The sequence below is a fragment of the Muscardinus avellanarius genome (assembly GCF_963383645.1).
Source record: "Muscardinus avellanarius genome assembly, chromosome: 4".
NCBI lineage: Eukaryota > Metazoa > Chordata > Mammalia > Rodentia > Gliridae > Muscardinus > Muscardinus avellanarius.
The window spans coordinates 53605029-53622632 of NC_137789.1; the positions used below are offsets into that span (position 1 = coordinate 53605029).

At 36.4% G+C, this 17604-nt stretch overlaps 1 protein-coding gene across 4 annotated transcripts in view; it reads right to left on the minus strand.

Annotated features, from left to right (window-relative positions):
- The window catches only part of LRRCC1 (leucine rich repeat and coiled-coil centrosomal protein 1), a gene marked incomplete at both ends in the record, with an annotated part of 29222 nt that extends 13611 nt beyond the window's left edge, over positions 1-15611 (minus strand). The window contains 11 exons of one of the 4 annotated variants that reach the window (XM_080694036.1): positions 220-359; positions 899-1103; positions 4391-4539; positions 5828-5975; positions 6649-6845; positions 8508-8570; positions 8658-8833; positions 11468-11635; positions 12545-12610; positions 13383-13588; positions 15523-15611. In XM_080694036.1, coding sequence (XP_080550162.1) covers positions 220-359; positions 899-1103; positions 4391-4539; positions 5828-5975; positions 6649-6845; positions 8508-8570; positions 8658-8833; positions 11468-11635; positions 12545-12610; positions 13383-13588; positions 15523-15611 — 1607 coding nt within the window. Of the gene's footprint in view, positions 1-219; positions 360-898; positions 1104-4390; positions 4540-5827; positions 5976-6648; positions 6846-8360; positions 8571-8657; positions 8834-11467; positions 11636-12544; positions 12611-13382; positions 13589-15522 lie in introns of all 4 variants that reach the window. The other 3 variants (XM_080694035.1, XM_080694034.1, XM_080694037.1) reach the window with 3 other exon arrangements.
- Between the last annotated feature and the right edge of the window lie 1993 nt (positions 15612-17604).

Below are 17604 nucleotides of genomic sequence, written 5' to 3' on the forward strand. Positions count from 1 at the left end.
TTTGTTAATAAAGCCTTTACTTCAAATGCTGACAATAAAGTGATTAGCAGTTTTTGCTAGTCCTGATTCTAATACATATATAGCCATGGTATTTTCCATGAGCTAATTCTGTGAAAATTTGCCAATGAGCCATCATTGTCTTTAAATATTGAGAGGAAACCCCCACAGCTTTCTCTTGTTTTTTAAGTGTCAATTATTTTCCTAATGTTTTTCCTTTACCTGTGTTCTTGTTCTTTCAATGCCAGAAGTTCATGAAGTTGTTGCACTTGTTCCTTTTCTTGGTGAAGGGAAGTTCGAAGTAAGCTTATTTCTCTATCAGCAGCTGAAGCTTTCAGTTCCACCTCTTGGATAAGTCTCATCTGCATAAAGTATGTACCATTATAGTACTTATATAATAATCTTCCTGCTCCTCTTTTAATGCCAATTCTTCTAAGAAAAGTGTCTTCTAAGTGGCAGGACATAGTGACTATGTTGATGTTCAAAATTTATTAAATCAACAATGCTATGGTCATATAAATGATTGCTTGGAAGCATCAAATACACTGACTTTAACTACTGCTTGTTTGTACCACAGATTTCGATAAGAATTTCCTTTTAGAAAGCATAAAAATAAAATTAACTTATGTATTCCCAAAATGTTTACAAACTAGTTTTCTCAAAATACAGGCCTAATTACCTGAGATATCTCATCAATTTTTCTTTTAATTACTTTATGTAAGTGCTGATAGCCTTAATTTAAATATAATCCCAAAGGCTACATGATTATCATATTTAAATTACCAGTAATTTAATTTTTATATATAGCCTAACATTTTTTAGTTACTATGTGATATAATTTGTTTCAGGATAGAAATTATCAACTTGTGTTAGTTCATGTCAGACATTAAAAGAGGGATACCTGTGCCGCCTGCTGCTGCGTTTTTTGCCTCTCCATTTTTTCTAATGCTTTTTCCAGGGTTCTTAAGTGTCTAATGTGATCTTCCTGCTGATCTCTTGCTTTCATTAATTCAATAGTTAGTTTCTTAATTTCATTTTGAAGTTTGTGAACCATAACTTCAAGTTGTGCCTTGGAATTTCTTTCTTTAAAAATAATGTCTTTTAACCTAGGCAGAAATTATGTGTGGCATTAGGTATATGACATATAAAATGATAAAAACTGTAGTCAATGTTAATGTTTATAGTAATTAGGAAGATAAGTGTGTTTCAAATTCTAATTTCAATTAAAATGGCTGTAAAACATTATTAGCCCATACCCCCACTCCTGAAACTAATACCGTTCCCAAAGGGAAAACACTATAAATTAATCACACCTTACCTTATATAACTTTATTAAACCTTAGCAAAACCTTTACAAAAGAGCTAATGTGTTTCAGACAGTGTGTAGATATTGACTTTTTAAAAGCAAAATGAATAAGATACAACCTATACCTTTAAGAAACTCAGTATCTAGCAGACAGGAAAGATGTGGAGGCATTTATAAATGTTGTGTGACATAAGTGCTATAAGAAGAGCTACCTGTAAGTCAAGTTTGACTTTCCTCAGACACCAAGTACTTTTTTTTTTTTTTGGTACTGGGAATTGAACCCAAGAGCACTCAGAGGGTCTCACTATGTAGCTATGGGCTGGCCGAGAACCTGCAATCCTCCTTTCAGGCTCCCAAATACTGGGGTTACAAGCATGTACACTATACCTGGCTTAGACACTAAGTATTGATTCTAGCTTCATATAGAACTCTTTGGTTACTGAAAACTTAACTAGTTTATACAAAAGGAGAACATTTATTGACCCACATAACTAAACTTAGAAAAAGACTGAGTGATAGTATTCTGAGGTACTACTGAAATGAACATGCAATACCATCAGAACTCTGTATTTGGCTACATGTGGTACCTGTTGTCTCAGGGGCTGAGACAGGATAATCTCAGGTTTGAAGACAGCCTCAGCAACTTAGCAAGATCATTTCAAATAAAATATAAAACAGGGATGGGGGTGTAGCTCAGAGGTAGAATGCCCCTGGATTCAAACATCAGCATCACCAAAAAAACCCCACCCTCTTTATATCTGATCCCCTAGAGGCTGTCTTTAGTTTTTCTACTGCAGGTGTCTTTTATGTTTGGGGAAGGGAACAGAAGAGCAGCACAAGAGTGGGGCATGGCGGGGGGAGGTAAAGAAGAAAGCATAAAAACATCCCTGGGCTACTATTCTAAAACTTCTGAGAATCAAACAGAAGGATCATCTTCCTCTAGCTTAACTTAGAAGAGTCACTGGAAAGGCTCAGATTAGTTTAGTTCAGTCAAATGTGCACACCATTAAGCAATCACCGAGGCCAAGGGTTACTCCATTATGTTTGACCTACTTGAGTTATACACTTAGCCTTCACATCTTGCTACATCCCCAGCCCTATTTTTTATTCTTTATTTTTCAATAGGGTCTCACTAAGTTGCTGAGGGCCTCACTACTTACTGAGGCTGTCCCCAAACTTGCATCCCTCCTGTCTCAGCCTCTCAAGTGCTGGGATTACAAGTGTGTGCCATCACGCCCAGTTTCACCCTTCACATCTTAACCAAATATTACAGACAGCAAGGTGGTTTATATAAAGTCCAGTATTTGAAAAAAACATAGCCTCACAAAGAAATTACTGAGCTAGACACCCACCCCAATGTGTAGCTATTATATTTCTAGGCCATATTTAAAGAAATATATTCACAAACTTCAGTATGGTCATTTCTCTAATTCTTTTTTGTTGTTGTTGTTGTTGTACTGGGGATGGAACCCTTCTACCTCTGGGCTACACTCCCAGACACCTATTTTATATTTTATTTGGAAACAGAGGCTCTTAAGCCAGAGAGGCTGGCTTCAAACCTGCGTGATCCTCCTGTCTCCGCCTCCCAAGTGTGAGGATTACAAGCGTGCAGATTACAAGTGTGTGCCACCACGCCCGGCCTTCTAATTCTTGCTCTTACTATCTAACCTCTTGTCTTTATTTTTTATTTTTATTTTTTTAAATTCTTTTGTTAGTTTTTTCTTTTTTTAAAATTAACATCTTGTCTTTAATGAAAGTAGTATCCAAAGTGGTTTTCCTTTGTTCATACAATCAACTTATTTGACAGCTATATGGGCCAAAGTTAGAGCTTATCCTATGGGCTATGTGGGATATGGACAGAGAAGCTATAGGTAAGGAGTCCTGGAGCAATTACCTAAGCAAGAGATAAGAGTGTAAATTAAGGCAACAATTTTAGGATATAGAGGAGAACTATAAAGAATATTGAATTATAAAGGATATAGTTCAATACAGTTCAATATTCTTTAAGAAGTGAATGAAGATTATCAATACCAACCAGCTGTCGGATATGAGAAAGAAAAAGGACACCAAACAATTATTCCTAGATTTCTACTTTTGTTGTCTGACTGGATATTGATGGGACACCATTTATTATGACAAAGAATATAGAATAAGAAAGCAGGATGAATCTAAGAATATGCTAACCTTAAGACGAAATAGGTAAAACATTTTTAGTAGGCAGTAAGATAAAGTTCATTCATCATGGAGGTTTAGACATAAGAGATATACCATACTAAATCCAATCCATTTTTTTTCTCTTTTGCAATATTGTGGATTGAACCCAGTGGCACTCTATCACTGAACTACATCTCTAGCTCAAAATTTTTTATTTCAAGACATAGTCTCCCAAAGTTGTCCAGGCTAGCCTTGAACTTGCAAAAATCCTGCCTTAGCCTTCTAAGTAGCTGGGATTATAGGTATAAACCACCATGCCCAGCAAGATTCATAGTATGGTACCTGGATGCTAGATTCTGGGTTAGATGCAAGGGACAGAGTCCCTACTAAGGTACATAGGAGATATCAAGATTTAGGATCTAATCTAAAAAATATAAACACAAGATTTTAGTTAGAAGCAGGGTCAGAAAAGACTAATTTTCCAAGGGATCAGTGAAAACGAAACATGGGAAACATAGTATAAGAAACAAGTTACATAAGGCTGGTACCAAGGCCTAGTGCAGAAGACTAATATGTGATAACAGTTTGAAAAGGACCCAAAAAGCTTAAATAAATATTTGCAAATCCCTACCTTGTATGGAATTTGGAACTTCAAGACTCTGCCTACCCCTGCTCTAGTCTCTTTACTTATAATACTTACCTATCTGCATCTATCTGACACTTCTCAGCTGGGGGCTCAAAAACATATATCTAGAATTCCTTATTTATGTAACATGTAAACAAAGCATTAAGCTTTCAGACCAAATAAAGTTTGAATACATTGTTTAAAAAGTGTAAAATTGTACTATAGCTAGTTTAAATTAAGTTATTTCAGTTCCAAGTTCAATATTCTTTTTGCAATGAGATCTTTAGGTTTATATATTTTTGTCTCACCTATCTGTGGTAAGTAGAGCCAAACTATGAACATCTTTCTTTTCATTTGCTTCTTTATGCAGTTCATCAATATAATCTATAAGTTTCTTTTCCGCTTGCTCAGCTTTCCATCTCATCTCTCTCTCTTGGTCTAGCTGTTCAACAAGAGACTGAAAGAGAACAACAATGTTAGGTGAACTTGAAAAGGTTACCTTTTTAATGCCACAATTTTTAAATATTACTTCACTTCAAAAATTGTAAGAATTAACGGAAGTAAAGCATACAGAACAATATCTAGCAGATAGCAACAACTCAATAAATGTTAGTTGCTTTTTTATTTTTGTCATAATGGTAATCATAATTTTTTTTTCAATATTAAAGCCACTATAGTTGAGAATAAGGGAAGAAAAGCAGTAATACTAAAGATTTGAAGGCAAAACTACTACTGGAAGAACAGTACAAAGTATAAGAAAAAAAAATAACCAGGATTTCAACAAGCACAATAAAGGCAAGTTAAAAAACATGAAATAAGAAAGCAGATGTACCAAAAACTCTCAACAACATGAGAAATATTCAAAAAAACATGAAATAACACCTCTTAATCTGTGTCCAAAACTGGGTTTTGGGTTAGTACAAAAAAACTGTTATATGTTTTTGTTTCTTTTTTTAAAATGTATATAAAAGTAGATTTTTTAAGAAGACATGTAGATTCTCTTAGATATTTAAAAGGGAGTCTGACAGTATAAAAAAATAGATAACACACTTTAAGAATTAAAAAATTTAGAACTGATTCTCTTTTCATTGAATGAAACAAATGATTTCTCTTGAATCTGATCTTAAATAAATGTATAATTTTTATTTCTATAAAGTTATACAAAATATGGAATAGGGAAGGAAAAAATTAACTTATTGTGTTATGAAATTGAAAGCAATACTTTTGCCCATAAAAATGGCTAATTTATGCCGAGTGTGGTGGCGCACACTTTTAATCCCCGTGCTTGGGAGGTGGAGACAGGAGAATCGCGATGGTTCAAAGCCAGCCCTGCTGGCTTAAGAGACCCTGTTTCCAAATATAAAAAAATATAATATAGGTCTCGGAGTGTAGTCTGGAGGCAGAAGGGCTTAAAAAAGGCTAATCCCCCCCCCCCCCCAGATTTTGTAACTAACACTATGATCATTCTCTTTCTTTCCTTCTTATATTTATTTATTTATTTATTTATTTATTGCAGTACTGGGGATGGAACCCAGGGGTACCTCGGAGCTACATCCCCAGCCCTATTTTTTAGTGTTTTTTAATTTATGAAACAGGGTCTCACTGAGTTGAAGGGTCTCGTTACGTAGCTGAAGCTGTCCACAAACTTCAGTCCTCTGGTCTCCACCTCCTGAATGATGGGATTACAAGCGTGCACCATCACGCCTGACTACACATTAATTGTTTCTTAATCTCATAAATCTTACCCTGTAAGTGTTATCTTCTGAGCTATTTTTGTCTGCTTTAATTATATCAGTCTTCCGCTCTTCTAATTCTCGTAAAATATTGCAGCTTGCTAAAGATGATCTTACATACAATTCTTTAAAGTAAGGTTGTTTCATTCTACGATTACAACTGCAAAGAATAAAATTCTGGAGATAACCCAAAGAAAATACATTGTTTCTAATGTTCTCTAATGTTAACATATGTAGTCTTATATGTAAACAGCTTTGACAAAAAGACATTAAATAAAATAGTAACTTGTACAAACTGCTTCCTTAATTTTATATGTACTTTGTTGATTAAAATATTAGGGCCTCAAGATTTTTGAAAAGATAGTGATGTTATGTTTAGTGTTCAACATATTTAGATTAGGTGGAATTCTTAAATATATCAAAATAGTTTAAAAAGTATTGTCATTACTTGAAGACTATGGTAAAATGATGTCCACGTATAGGAAAAATAATTAATATAATTACCCTTTGAGTTAAACATTTAAAATTAACAGCATAGAGCCAAATAAGTAGATTATAACACTAGCTAGAACCTGATGAAATTATAGTATATCTCAAATGTAAATCTTAAAATAATTTTTTTTTGATTAGTGGCTAGTTGAATCAACTGATGCAGAACCTGTAGAACCATGAAGGGCTGATAGTACTAAACAAATCAGAGCCAAGAAGGCTGAAGAGTCAAACTACTGTTAATAAAATGATAAATATCACCATGAGATAGCTTTAAGGAAAAAGATAGCCATATTAACTACTGCCTGTGTGTCTTATTTGGAATTCTAAAACTAAAAAAGTACCTTATGAAACTATTGTTGTTTTTATTATGGTGCTTAATACTTTGAATAGTTCTGGCATAATATGGAATTTTTGATCTTCGAGGAACTTTTCTACTGCATTCTTTTCTGTTTCCATAGTCACTTTCAGAAGTTATATCTGTTTCTCTCTTTGGTCTAAGGTCTTTTTCAGGAACATTATCTATTAAAGAACTAGAAGTCTAGAATAAAAACAACAATAAAGTTTGTTAAATATTAAACTCAGTATAAAAAATCTAAAATTTTCTTAAATATTAAGGTTTTTATAAGATTAAAAGTTTACAAACAAGAAATATTTGAAACAATATATTTGAAATAATATGAGAAACAACAGGGAATTCAGCTTCTAGTATAGATAAGCTTCTACTAGGGTAGGTCTCCTAAAAGTAGCAGTGATGAACTTGGGGAAAATGCAAAGAAAACAAAAAAACAAAAAAACCAAACAATAGCTACTTGAAGGCCTTTGAAAAAGTGAATAAAACTAGGTTTATCTACAGATGTCCATTACAAGATTTGCTAACATAAGTTCAGAATAGAAGTACTGACTGAAGGAAAATAACTCCAAATGAAAATGTTTTATTATATCTGTGTTGTCTGATATGGCTAAATAGCTAATATGTGGTTATTAGGTATTTGAAGCCTCTTTGGCCTATACCAAATTTTCTACAGAGGTGACATTTATAACTATTTCTCTATCCAACACCTAGGTAGAAGACCAAGTAATAATCCATTGAATTCAAGGAGGTGTAGTTCCAAAGGGGAAAAAAAAAAAAACCCATCACTGTTGGTTAGTGCAAGAATGCAGCACTGAGGGCTGAGTACTGAAGAGTAAATTCTATGAACTATAACTCACTTGAACTTACTGATATTCACTGGAATTTATCAATATTCACTTAGTTCATAGATTTTTTTTTTTTTTTTTAAGCAAGGAATCTAGCCAGGCATGGTGGCGCACACTTGTAATCCCAGCATTTGGGAGGCTGAGACTGGAGGATCGCAGTTTGCGGACAGCCTCAGCTACTTAGTGAGGCCCTCCGCAACTCAGTGAGACCTTGTTTCAAAATAAAGAAAGAAAAATTGGAGATGGGGGTATAACTCGAAGGTAGAATGCCTCTGGGTTCCATCCCCAGACCTGGAAAAAAAAAAAAAAAAAGCAAGGAATCTGTAATAGAAATAAAAATAAGGTAAATAGTTGAGGCAAGCAGGGACTAATTAGGAGATGGTCTGCTGGAAACTGAAACTGGAGCAGTTTTATAAATTAAGTTGCCATTTAACTGTAAATTCTTAAGTGGTTTTGACTAGTAAACAACCTAAGAGATAGTAGAGGCCAAAAGTAACCCTGGTATTCCTTGTGTTAATAAATACCCCTAAGAGTTCTCATCTTGCTTGAGGTTAGAAATTAAAGCCAAGTGAACAGAAGCAATATGGAATACTGCAGAACAAGACAAAAGAATTACATAGTAAAGATGCAAAGGGAGGCAACAAGAAAATTGAGTGAAAAACTAGGCTACCATTTTCTAACACTATTGCTATATTAAATTCTATTTCCATAAAGGAAAACAAAAATATACACACTGATGCATACAATATAGATTATTTTTGGTTGGTCAGCTTGCATAAAATTTGCATCTTACATTTTATTAACTATTTTTTTCAATAAACATATACCAGGCTTTAGAAAGATAGAAAAAAGTTACTTCATTGAGAAGCTGTAAAATCTGATCATCTAATTTCTGAAGTTTCATCTCATTCTGAAAATCCTTTTCATGATTAATTTTCTCTGGCTCGGAAGATGGACACACAGATAAAAATGATGTCAAAACATTATCTGTTGGTGCACTTGCAAACTGCTCCAGGGGAAGTAACTCATTGATGGGTGGTGCTACTATTGGCATATTATCAAGGATCTATGACACAGAAACAAACCAAAATCCTTTTAAATTCATTCTTTGAACAATCAAAATTTTTTGATTAGAAAAAAATTATTGCTATACCTCATCTTCACTTATATTTAGGGGAGAATCAGAGGAAACTAGATTATCCAAAAGACCTTCTAAGCACTGTAGGCGGGATGAATTCACATCTGCCATATTTACTGGTTCACCAAATATGTTTTTGCAATCCAAGATTCTAAGCTGTGGCAAAGTTTGGAGGAGAATTGCTCTGTATCCTTGAAAATAAATCATTCAAAATGAAAATTTAAAAATTAAAAACAGAGGCTAATTATTTCTAAAATAAGCTAAGTTGCATGTATCACATAAGTGATAAAATTAGTTCAAGAAAACAAGTAGTACACTTGTCATAAATGCTATTTATCCAACTTCTCCATTATGTAATTAAATACAAAAGAAACAAAACATTCTCTTTACCCCTCCCAAATAATCTTCCTGATGGTTAGAAAGTTAAAATCATTTTCTTTGAAAAAAGCTCTATTTCATAAAACCAGCATCAATTTATCCTGCAAAGAATGTCTTTATTTTTAGTACAACTAGCATAAAAATAACAAACAAGTCAAGATGATACAATAATCAAAGCCCCCAAATTTCCCTATTAAATCCTCCAGCATTAAATATTTAGATATGATGTCACCTATCAAGTATTCAAGAATAATGTGTTTATTTCTCTTGAGAACAGTTAAATACAAGAAAACCTGACATATTAACATCAAATCAGTATGTAGCCAAATAGGAGCACCTTGATTTTGCTGAACTGTAATATTAAAGCTAAGCATTTCTAACAAGGATCAATGAAGTGCTTGGAATAATTCCAAAAGAAAGAAATCTGGCCAATCAGTTTTAAAACATTTTGGAGAAGAAAAGTAATTTTAGAAATGTTTCTTTTAATTTTAGAGGACAGGATTGATAGGTACCTAATTTTAAAAAAAGAAAGTAAAGCCAAGCCATGGTGGTGTATGTCTGTAATCCCAGTAACTTGGGAGGCAAAGACAGGAGAATCACAGCCAGTCTCAACAACTTAACAAGATTCTGACTCAAAATACAAAAATAAAATAGGGCTAGGGGTGTAGCTCAGAGGTAGAATACTCCTGGGTTCAATTCCCAGTACCAAAAAAAAAAAAAAAGAAAAAAAGAAAAAAAAAAGAAAACCAAATTCAAACTTGAGGTTCTTGATACAAGATTGTTAGAAAGAAAAAAAATTATATCTGACTTTACAGTTAAAAAGAAGGTGGAACACACCTGTAATCCCAGTACTTGGAAGGTTGAGACAGGAAGATTACAGGTGCTCAGTCAGCCTGTCAACAACTCAGTGAGGCCCTGAGTAACTTAGTAAGACCTTGTTTAAAAATAAATGAATGAATATAGAAATAAAGAAAGGAAGAAAGAAAGGCTGAAGGAGCTGGTAGTATAGCTCCAAGGTGGAATGCCCCTGGAATCAATCCCCAATACCATACACAAGCTAAAAAGAGGAAAAAAAAAATTAGGTTTTCTTTCAAAGAAAAGGGGTTTCCCTAAAATCTCTCAAATCTGCCCTAATTTTCAAGTAGACTTATAAAAATATATTTTTTGTGAAATAATAAAAATAGACTTGTCATGCTAAAAAAAGCTTCATAGTTGCACATGAACGTCAGATGAAGCCTCTGTAGCCAACTTATAATCGAGCAGATTTTCAGGAAGTATACTCATATTCAACACATTTCTCTTATTGGCTAAACAGTATGAAATAACTAAGTTCTAATCCATCTCATCTTTGCAACTTGATTGATTCTGTTATAGATTAAATGGCAATTCAGTAGCATCATATATATAAGTGTAAGCTTAATTTTAAAAATCCTTTTTTACTAATATGTTAAATTCATGTGGTATGAAATTCAAAATGTACACAGTAAAATGTTCTCCCAACACTTCCTAATATTTAGCTACCCAGGTCATTTTCCTAGAGAGCCAATATTATCAAGGTTTTAGGGAGCGTTTTTTTTAGATATTTCTATATATATGTATAAAGGAGATGTGTCAGTCTTTACACACTAATGGTAGCCTATTGTAAGGAATACTTTGCAACTTGCTTTTCCTTCTCTTAATATATCTTGGAGTTATTAACCACTAGTAAACAAAGAGATTCTGTGTTTTTTTTGTTGTTGTTGTTGTTGTTTTGTTTTGTGGTGCTGGGGATGGAACCCAGGGGCATTCTACCTTTGAGCTATACCCCCAAGCCCTATTTTTTATTCTTTATTTCTTTATTTATTTTTGGTGGTACTGGGGGTGTAACCCAGAGGCTTTTTACCTCCGGGCTATGCTCCCAGACCTATTTTATATTTTATTTGGAAACAGGGTCTCACTAAGTTGCTGACAGCCTCACTAAGTAGCTGAGGCTGGCTTCGAACCTGTGCGATCCTCCTGTCTCAGCCTCCCAAGCACGGGGATTACAAGCGTGCACCACCACGCCCGGCTTTTATTCTTTATTTTGAAACAAGGTCTTACTAAGTTGTAGAGGGTTTCCCTAAGTAGCTGAAGCTGGCCTCGAACTGAGATCTTCCTGTCTGAGCCTCCCAAGTACTGGGATTAAAAGCATGCGCCACCACGCCTGCCCTGTGGGTTTTTTCTTTTTCTTTAAATAGCTATATAGTATATTCTATTAGAAAACATTATAATGATAAAATATAAACTGTCTAAATAGAAGAATTACTGACTAGCTAATGTATTGTTCTTTTAAAAGTTTAGTTTGTCTTGATAAAATAATTTGTAATTAAGTTTTCTAAATATATAATAAAACACTGCAAAGTGTAAAAAGGAAAGAAAGAAGCTACAAAGAAAGAAGTTACAAAATTTATTAAATTAACTGTTCCTACCTGGCGCATGACAGACAGGATTCCCCTCTCCATCCTTCTCCAAAATAAGATTGGTCAAGAAGTGCAATCCTACCATACACTGAAGCAAGTGATGGATACTATCTATACAATTACCATGTAGGTCAATATATCTAAGTTTATACTTAAGTCCATGAAGAGGCATCAAACCTACAATAGAAAAAAAAAATTTTTTTTGAGGCAAAGGAGCAGCATTTTAAGACCTTGCTATGAGAATATGCACAAAACAATGGCTTTAGTCCATTTTAGGACTGTAGGTTGGAAGCCAGCCTCAGCAACTTAGGGAAACTCTTTTAAAAAAATTAAATATTTTTATGCATATTAGAAATATTTTATTTCTGTTTGCAAGAATCTTTGGAATACTGCATACTTATACGTTTCAACATGGTAGCCACTAGTTACATGTGGCTTTATATATTTAAAAGTACAAATTCAGTTCCTATCCATACTTCAAGTGCTTAATAGCCAGCCACATTTAGCTTCTTGTTGCCATACCAGAACACGGATAAGAACATTTTCATCACTGTAGAAAGTTCTATTAGAATGACTTCTCTCTATATATATTTAATAGTAAATTAACTATATAGGACTAAAACATTATTCCCCTGATGTGGGTCTTCTCACCTAAGTTTTTTCTCCCAGTGATCACACTGGTCTTTATCTCTATTTTCACTCAGATGTGATTTTTTTTTTTTTTTTTGCAGTACTAGGGATGAAACCCAGGGGGATTCTACCTTCAAGCTACATTCCCAGCCCTATTTTTTATTCTTTATTTTGAAACAGGGTCTCACTGAATTGCAAAGGCCTCACTAAGTAGCTGAGGCTGGCCACGAACTGTGATCCTCCTGTCTCAGCCTCCCAAATGCTGGGATTACAAGTGTGTGCTACCATGTCCAGCTTTAGCTGTGATTTTTGTTGACAGCAACAAAAAAGAATTATGACATGCATATTCATTAGATGAGAACTCAGGTCAAAACTTAGATTAGTACTTGGAGTTTTCCAATATACTGAGCTAATTTATCAGACTGCATTATGGGAAATATAAGCATATTTACTTACCACTAAGATCACTTATGTTGTTATAAGACAAATTCAGTTTAGTGAGATTAATTAGTGCTTCAAGTCCTAAAAATAAGGCAAAAACAAAATAAAGCCTTTACAAGAATTAAAGGATAGAGAAATACATTACAGTATTACTTCAGACTGTTTTTTCTTTTTCTTTTCTTTTTTTTTTTGCGGTACTGGGGATGGAACCTAGAGGCATTCTACCTCTGAGCTATACCCCCTGCCCTATTTTTTATTCTTTATTTTGAAACAGTGTCTCACTGAGTTACTAAGAGCTTCACTAAGTAGCCGAGGCTGTCCATGGGATACTCAGGTCTCAGCCTCCCAAATGCTGGGATTACAAGTATGTGCCACCACGCAGACCCCAACAGCCTAGCTCAGACTATTTTGAAGTAAATCCAGTCTGATGACAGATAAATCAATTTTAGTGACATTTGATTTTTTTTTTTTTTTTTTTTTTTTGCGGTACTGGGGATGAATCCCAGAGGCATTCTACCTCCAAGCCACACCCCCAGCCCTATTTTTTTATTCTTTATTTTGAAACAGGGTCTCACTGAGTTGCAAAGGGCCTCACTAAGTAGCTGAGGCTGTCCATGAACTGTGATCCTCCTATCTTAGCCTGCCAAATGCTAGGATTACAAGTGTGCGCCACTTGTAATGCCCAGCTCTGATAAATAATTTTTTAAAAGTTGTACTTTTCTATAAGAAAACATTTTCATAATGAGTTTTAGGGTCAGTTTTCAAATAATTATAATAATATTTATTCTATTATTTTGGAGAAATAGATATAAATAACCTTCTTAATGCAAAGTATTATATGAAAGTCACAAACCTTCTATCCTTGTGATCAAATTGCAGGACAAATTTAAAGTGCATAATTTTGTCAGTGTGCTTAGCCCTTCAATTTGACTTATTTGATTAGATGACAGATCTAAATGTCTTAAGTTCCAAATGTGATCAATGGCTGTGATCTTGGAGATGTTATTGCAGTGAAGATTGATGGCATGAAGGGATGAATCTAAAGATAACTCTGAGATGCTACAAAAGAAAATATGTATCATAAAAACCAAGTAAAAATGGATTTTAAAGGCATGATTAAATAATTAAAAATAACCAAATAGCATTATGTAGTTAATGTGTACTCCATTCTAGAGTAAACTCCTTCCATTTATGCCTTGAACTGTCTTGTAAAACTGTGCTTCTTACCACAAAAAGCAGTATTTTTAGACACTCTAAATAAACAAAACAAAACTACTCAAAGAAGGTGAATGACCCTAGGCAGTTCTATTTTTTTTTTTTTTTTTGCGGTACTAGGGATTGAACATGGGTATTCTACCTGTAAGCTTGTAAGCTATATTCTCAGCCCTAATTTTTATTTTTGAAATAGGGTCTCATTAAGCTGTGGCGAGCCTCACTAAGTAGCTGAGGCTGGCCTCAAACCTTTCATCCTCCTGTCCCAGCCTTCCAAGTACTGGGATTACAAGTGTGTGCCACCATACTTTTATGTGCACAGTAAAGGCAGTATTGAACAAAAATAAATGAAAATCTTTTGGAATTCTAATACCGCAGTTCATATCTACACCTTACCTCTTTTTTTTTTCTCCTATTACTTTAACAAATGGTAACCTTTCAGAGCCCCAGGTTCCTTATCTCATTTAAATCTGGCAACTCTAAGCAGTGGATGTCATAAGGATATTGAAGTTTATGAAAACTAAATTGCACACTCAAAGTTCTTGCAGTTATGTTAAAAGAGCCCAGGTATAAATACAAATCTCATGCAATTTATAATCTGATTTTCTTCACTGGTCTATAATGGCTCAGAATGTAGTTGACTTCAAAGAAATCATGGATTATTGATATTTATATGCTCCTGCGTTCCTCTATTGCAAACTGGAATCCACTTTCCCTAAGTAGAACTCATTTCTATTCCTTCAATTACTCTTTATAACTGGAACTTCCCCTGTAGGTAGAAGTAGTTTCAGGATCACAAACAATGCAGATAAAGGTCCTGGATGGGAAATTAGTTAGTTAAATCATAAAAAGTATCATAAAACTTTAAGAAACAAAACTGGCAGCAGGGACGCAATTGCATCTCTCATACTAGCAACTTCTAAATGTTTGAGGCATTTGGTAATTAACTTCTGTCATTTACTGGGCTCTTAGTGTCAGATCAATATACTATTAACACATACTTTTAATGATAGCCGCTTACTTTCTGACCCATTGCAGTTTCTGTAAATCAATACTATGCAGATAAAGTAGGATCATAGGAAAAGCAAGTGGAGAAACGGGTTTGCATCAGAATTTAACTACTCATCAGCTGCACGTCAGATTCACTAAGTCTCATATTCCTCACTTAGGAGAAAAAACTATTACCTTGCAAAATTGCTGTGAAGACTAGTGATAATATGTGTAACATGAACAATGAAGGAAACAGCAGCTACTATTAGGTATGTAAATGTAAGCACTTCTTTAAAAAATATATTCCCAGGGTCATCCAGCAAATTTTAGTTGAGGGTTGGGAACGAGACGCTAATCACCGGTCGCAAAGTTCGCAGGAAGAAGAGCACTTCACACAGGCGCAGCTTGTTGGAGACACAGGCGAGGCTGTGGTGGAACCACCTGCGGCCCCGGGAGGTGAACCCGGGTGAACAGACCGAGTGAACGGGTCGGGGCGGAGACTTTAGGATGCAACACCCAGAGCCTCGCGGGCCCCGTAACGAGTTCAAGCAGCACGCGAAGGAAAAGGTGAACTGAGTAAGACAGGTTTGTTATGGTGCATTGTACGAAGCAACCAGAACGGGGTAATGAGACGGCGGCAAAACCAGCAAGGGCCCGCGGATGCTCCTCCGCCGCCTTTTCTAGGGGGTGCGGCGGCGGAGGCCGGGGAGCGAGCAGGGCCGACCCTCACAGCCCCCGAAGCGACGCCCCTCGGCGGGGCGGGAGCCGGGCGGCCGCGGGTCCGCCCTCACCTCTGCAGGCCTTTGTCCATGAAGCACACATCTCCGCAGCAGCTGTCGCCGTCCTCGTTCTCGACTTCGGCCTCCACCGCCGCCTCCATGGTGCGGGCGACGGGAAGCGGGTCTTAACCGGCGCCCAGCGCTGGCTCCGGGAGCCTGGAACACGCCTGCCGGGAGCGCGGTGGAGCAGCCCGAGGGGCGGGCGGGCGGCGGCGCGGACCGCCCTCCAACCGACGGCCCGCACTTTCCCGCCTCCACGGCGCCGCTAGGCCGGAAGTCGCTCGCCGCCCGGCGCGGCGCTGCCTTTTACGACACCGCGGCGCGACCTTGGGGCCTGCCGTAAAGCGACGTCGTCTTCTGGGCACTTGGGAGATGGGGAAGGAGTGGAGGCCCTGGCCCTGCCTGCTGTCAGTGACTGGCTTCGGAAGGTGGCTTCACAGTTGCACAGCAGTTTGCTTTACAAAACTGTCCTTTTTTTTTTTTTTTAACCCAGATTTGGTCACCAGTTTATCAGATTTGAATGTGGGTCACTGATTTTATGTAATCTTCCATACTATAAGTTTTTCCCTCACAGGCCACTGCACTTCCTTTTCCTTGATTAAATGTTTGTGGGATGCCTTGTGGTATGTTATTCACCCTGAAATGTAAAGTAAGGCGGAGTCCATTCTAGTTCCTGGAAGTATTCAAGGTCCAATGGAGGAACCAGAACTGTTACACAGCTAGGGTGTTAGGAGTAGCTCAGTTTCATCGAAGCCAACTGTGGAGTGATATGGGTAGTGACGAAGTGTTCTAAGCGTGATAGTCTGGCTAGGTCTAGGTCAAGGGGAATTCTAGGCATTATAAGTGGGAAAACAATTCATGAATAGGTTCTAGACTGTTCTAAGATAATATTAAAGAATGTAGAGATAAGATATAACAAGTGAAACCTGTCACTATCTTGAACTAAAATCTTTAGTGTTTCCTCATTAGGGACCAAATAAAGGTCTCCAGTCTTTTCCTCTTTGGGGAAAAGGAAACATTTTTTTTTTAAGACAAAAAGTATTCTACATTAGGTCATTTATTGTTTACATATAATATGGAAAAATTAAGATTATTAACCACCAAAAAATCATAAAATTATTTTGACTTATATTAACGATCTTTTTCGCTTTTTTCTTCAGAGTTCACCAATAGTCCTGTCTCAGTGTGATTTTTTTTTTTTTTTTTTTTCAGTACTGGGGACAAACCCAGGGCATTCTACCTCCGAGCTACACCTCCAGCCCTATTTTTTATTCTTTATTTCAAAACAGGGTCTCACTAAGTTGCAAAGGGCCTCAGTAAGTAGCTGAGGCTGTTGTAAACCGATCCTCCTGTCTCAGCCTCCCAAATGCTGGGATTATAACCATACACCACCATGCCTGGTTCAGTTTAATTATTTTTAAAATTAATTTTCTTTCACATTTATTGAAAATACTTCCAGGCTAATTGCCAATAGTGTCCTATTATTTAGCTAAACCAACCATTTTCTAAAATTCATGACCACAGTTCATTGATTTCTATTACCGCACACTTTGCAAGAGGTGAAAGTGGGGTCTACTGATTGGCTCTTTGGTTCTAAGCTGGCTAGTGGCTCTTTTTGGCCATAAGTATGTGCTGCAAGTGTTGGTGTATGTGTGATGGTTAATCAAATTCTCAACTTGACTGAGCCTCTAGAATTGGTAGACTTCTGATGCATTGATGAGTTGATTGGCATATGGAACTGCAGATTGAGAGGGAAGTCTCACCCTGAGGGTGGGTGGCACTGTCCAGTAAGCTGGCACCTGGGTGGAACAAAGGTCAGTTGGAGAAATAAATGGTATGGAATTGAGCCACATCCTTCCCGAGTGGGTGTGTTTGCTGCTGCTCTCCCCTGAGGATATTGGGCTCCAGCTTCATTTTTCCAAGGTGGACTATCTTCAAGGATTCTTCAAGGAGTTTCCATGCCTTTCATTCTTGGGCTGTAGCTATATCATTGGTCCCTCCGAGTTTGAGGCTCCTGCTTCTTGGACTGGGCAGCTGCTGGTCCTGTGACTCTCCACAGTGCAGGCAGCTCCTTGAGACAATAGCTTCTGAGTG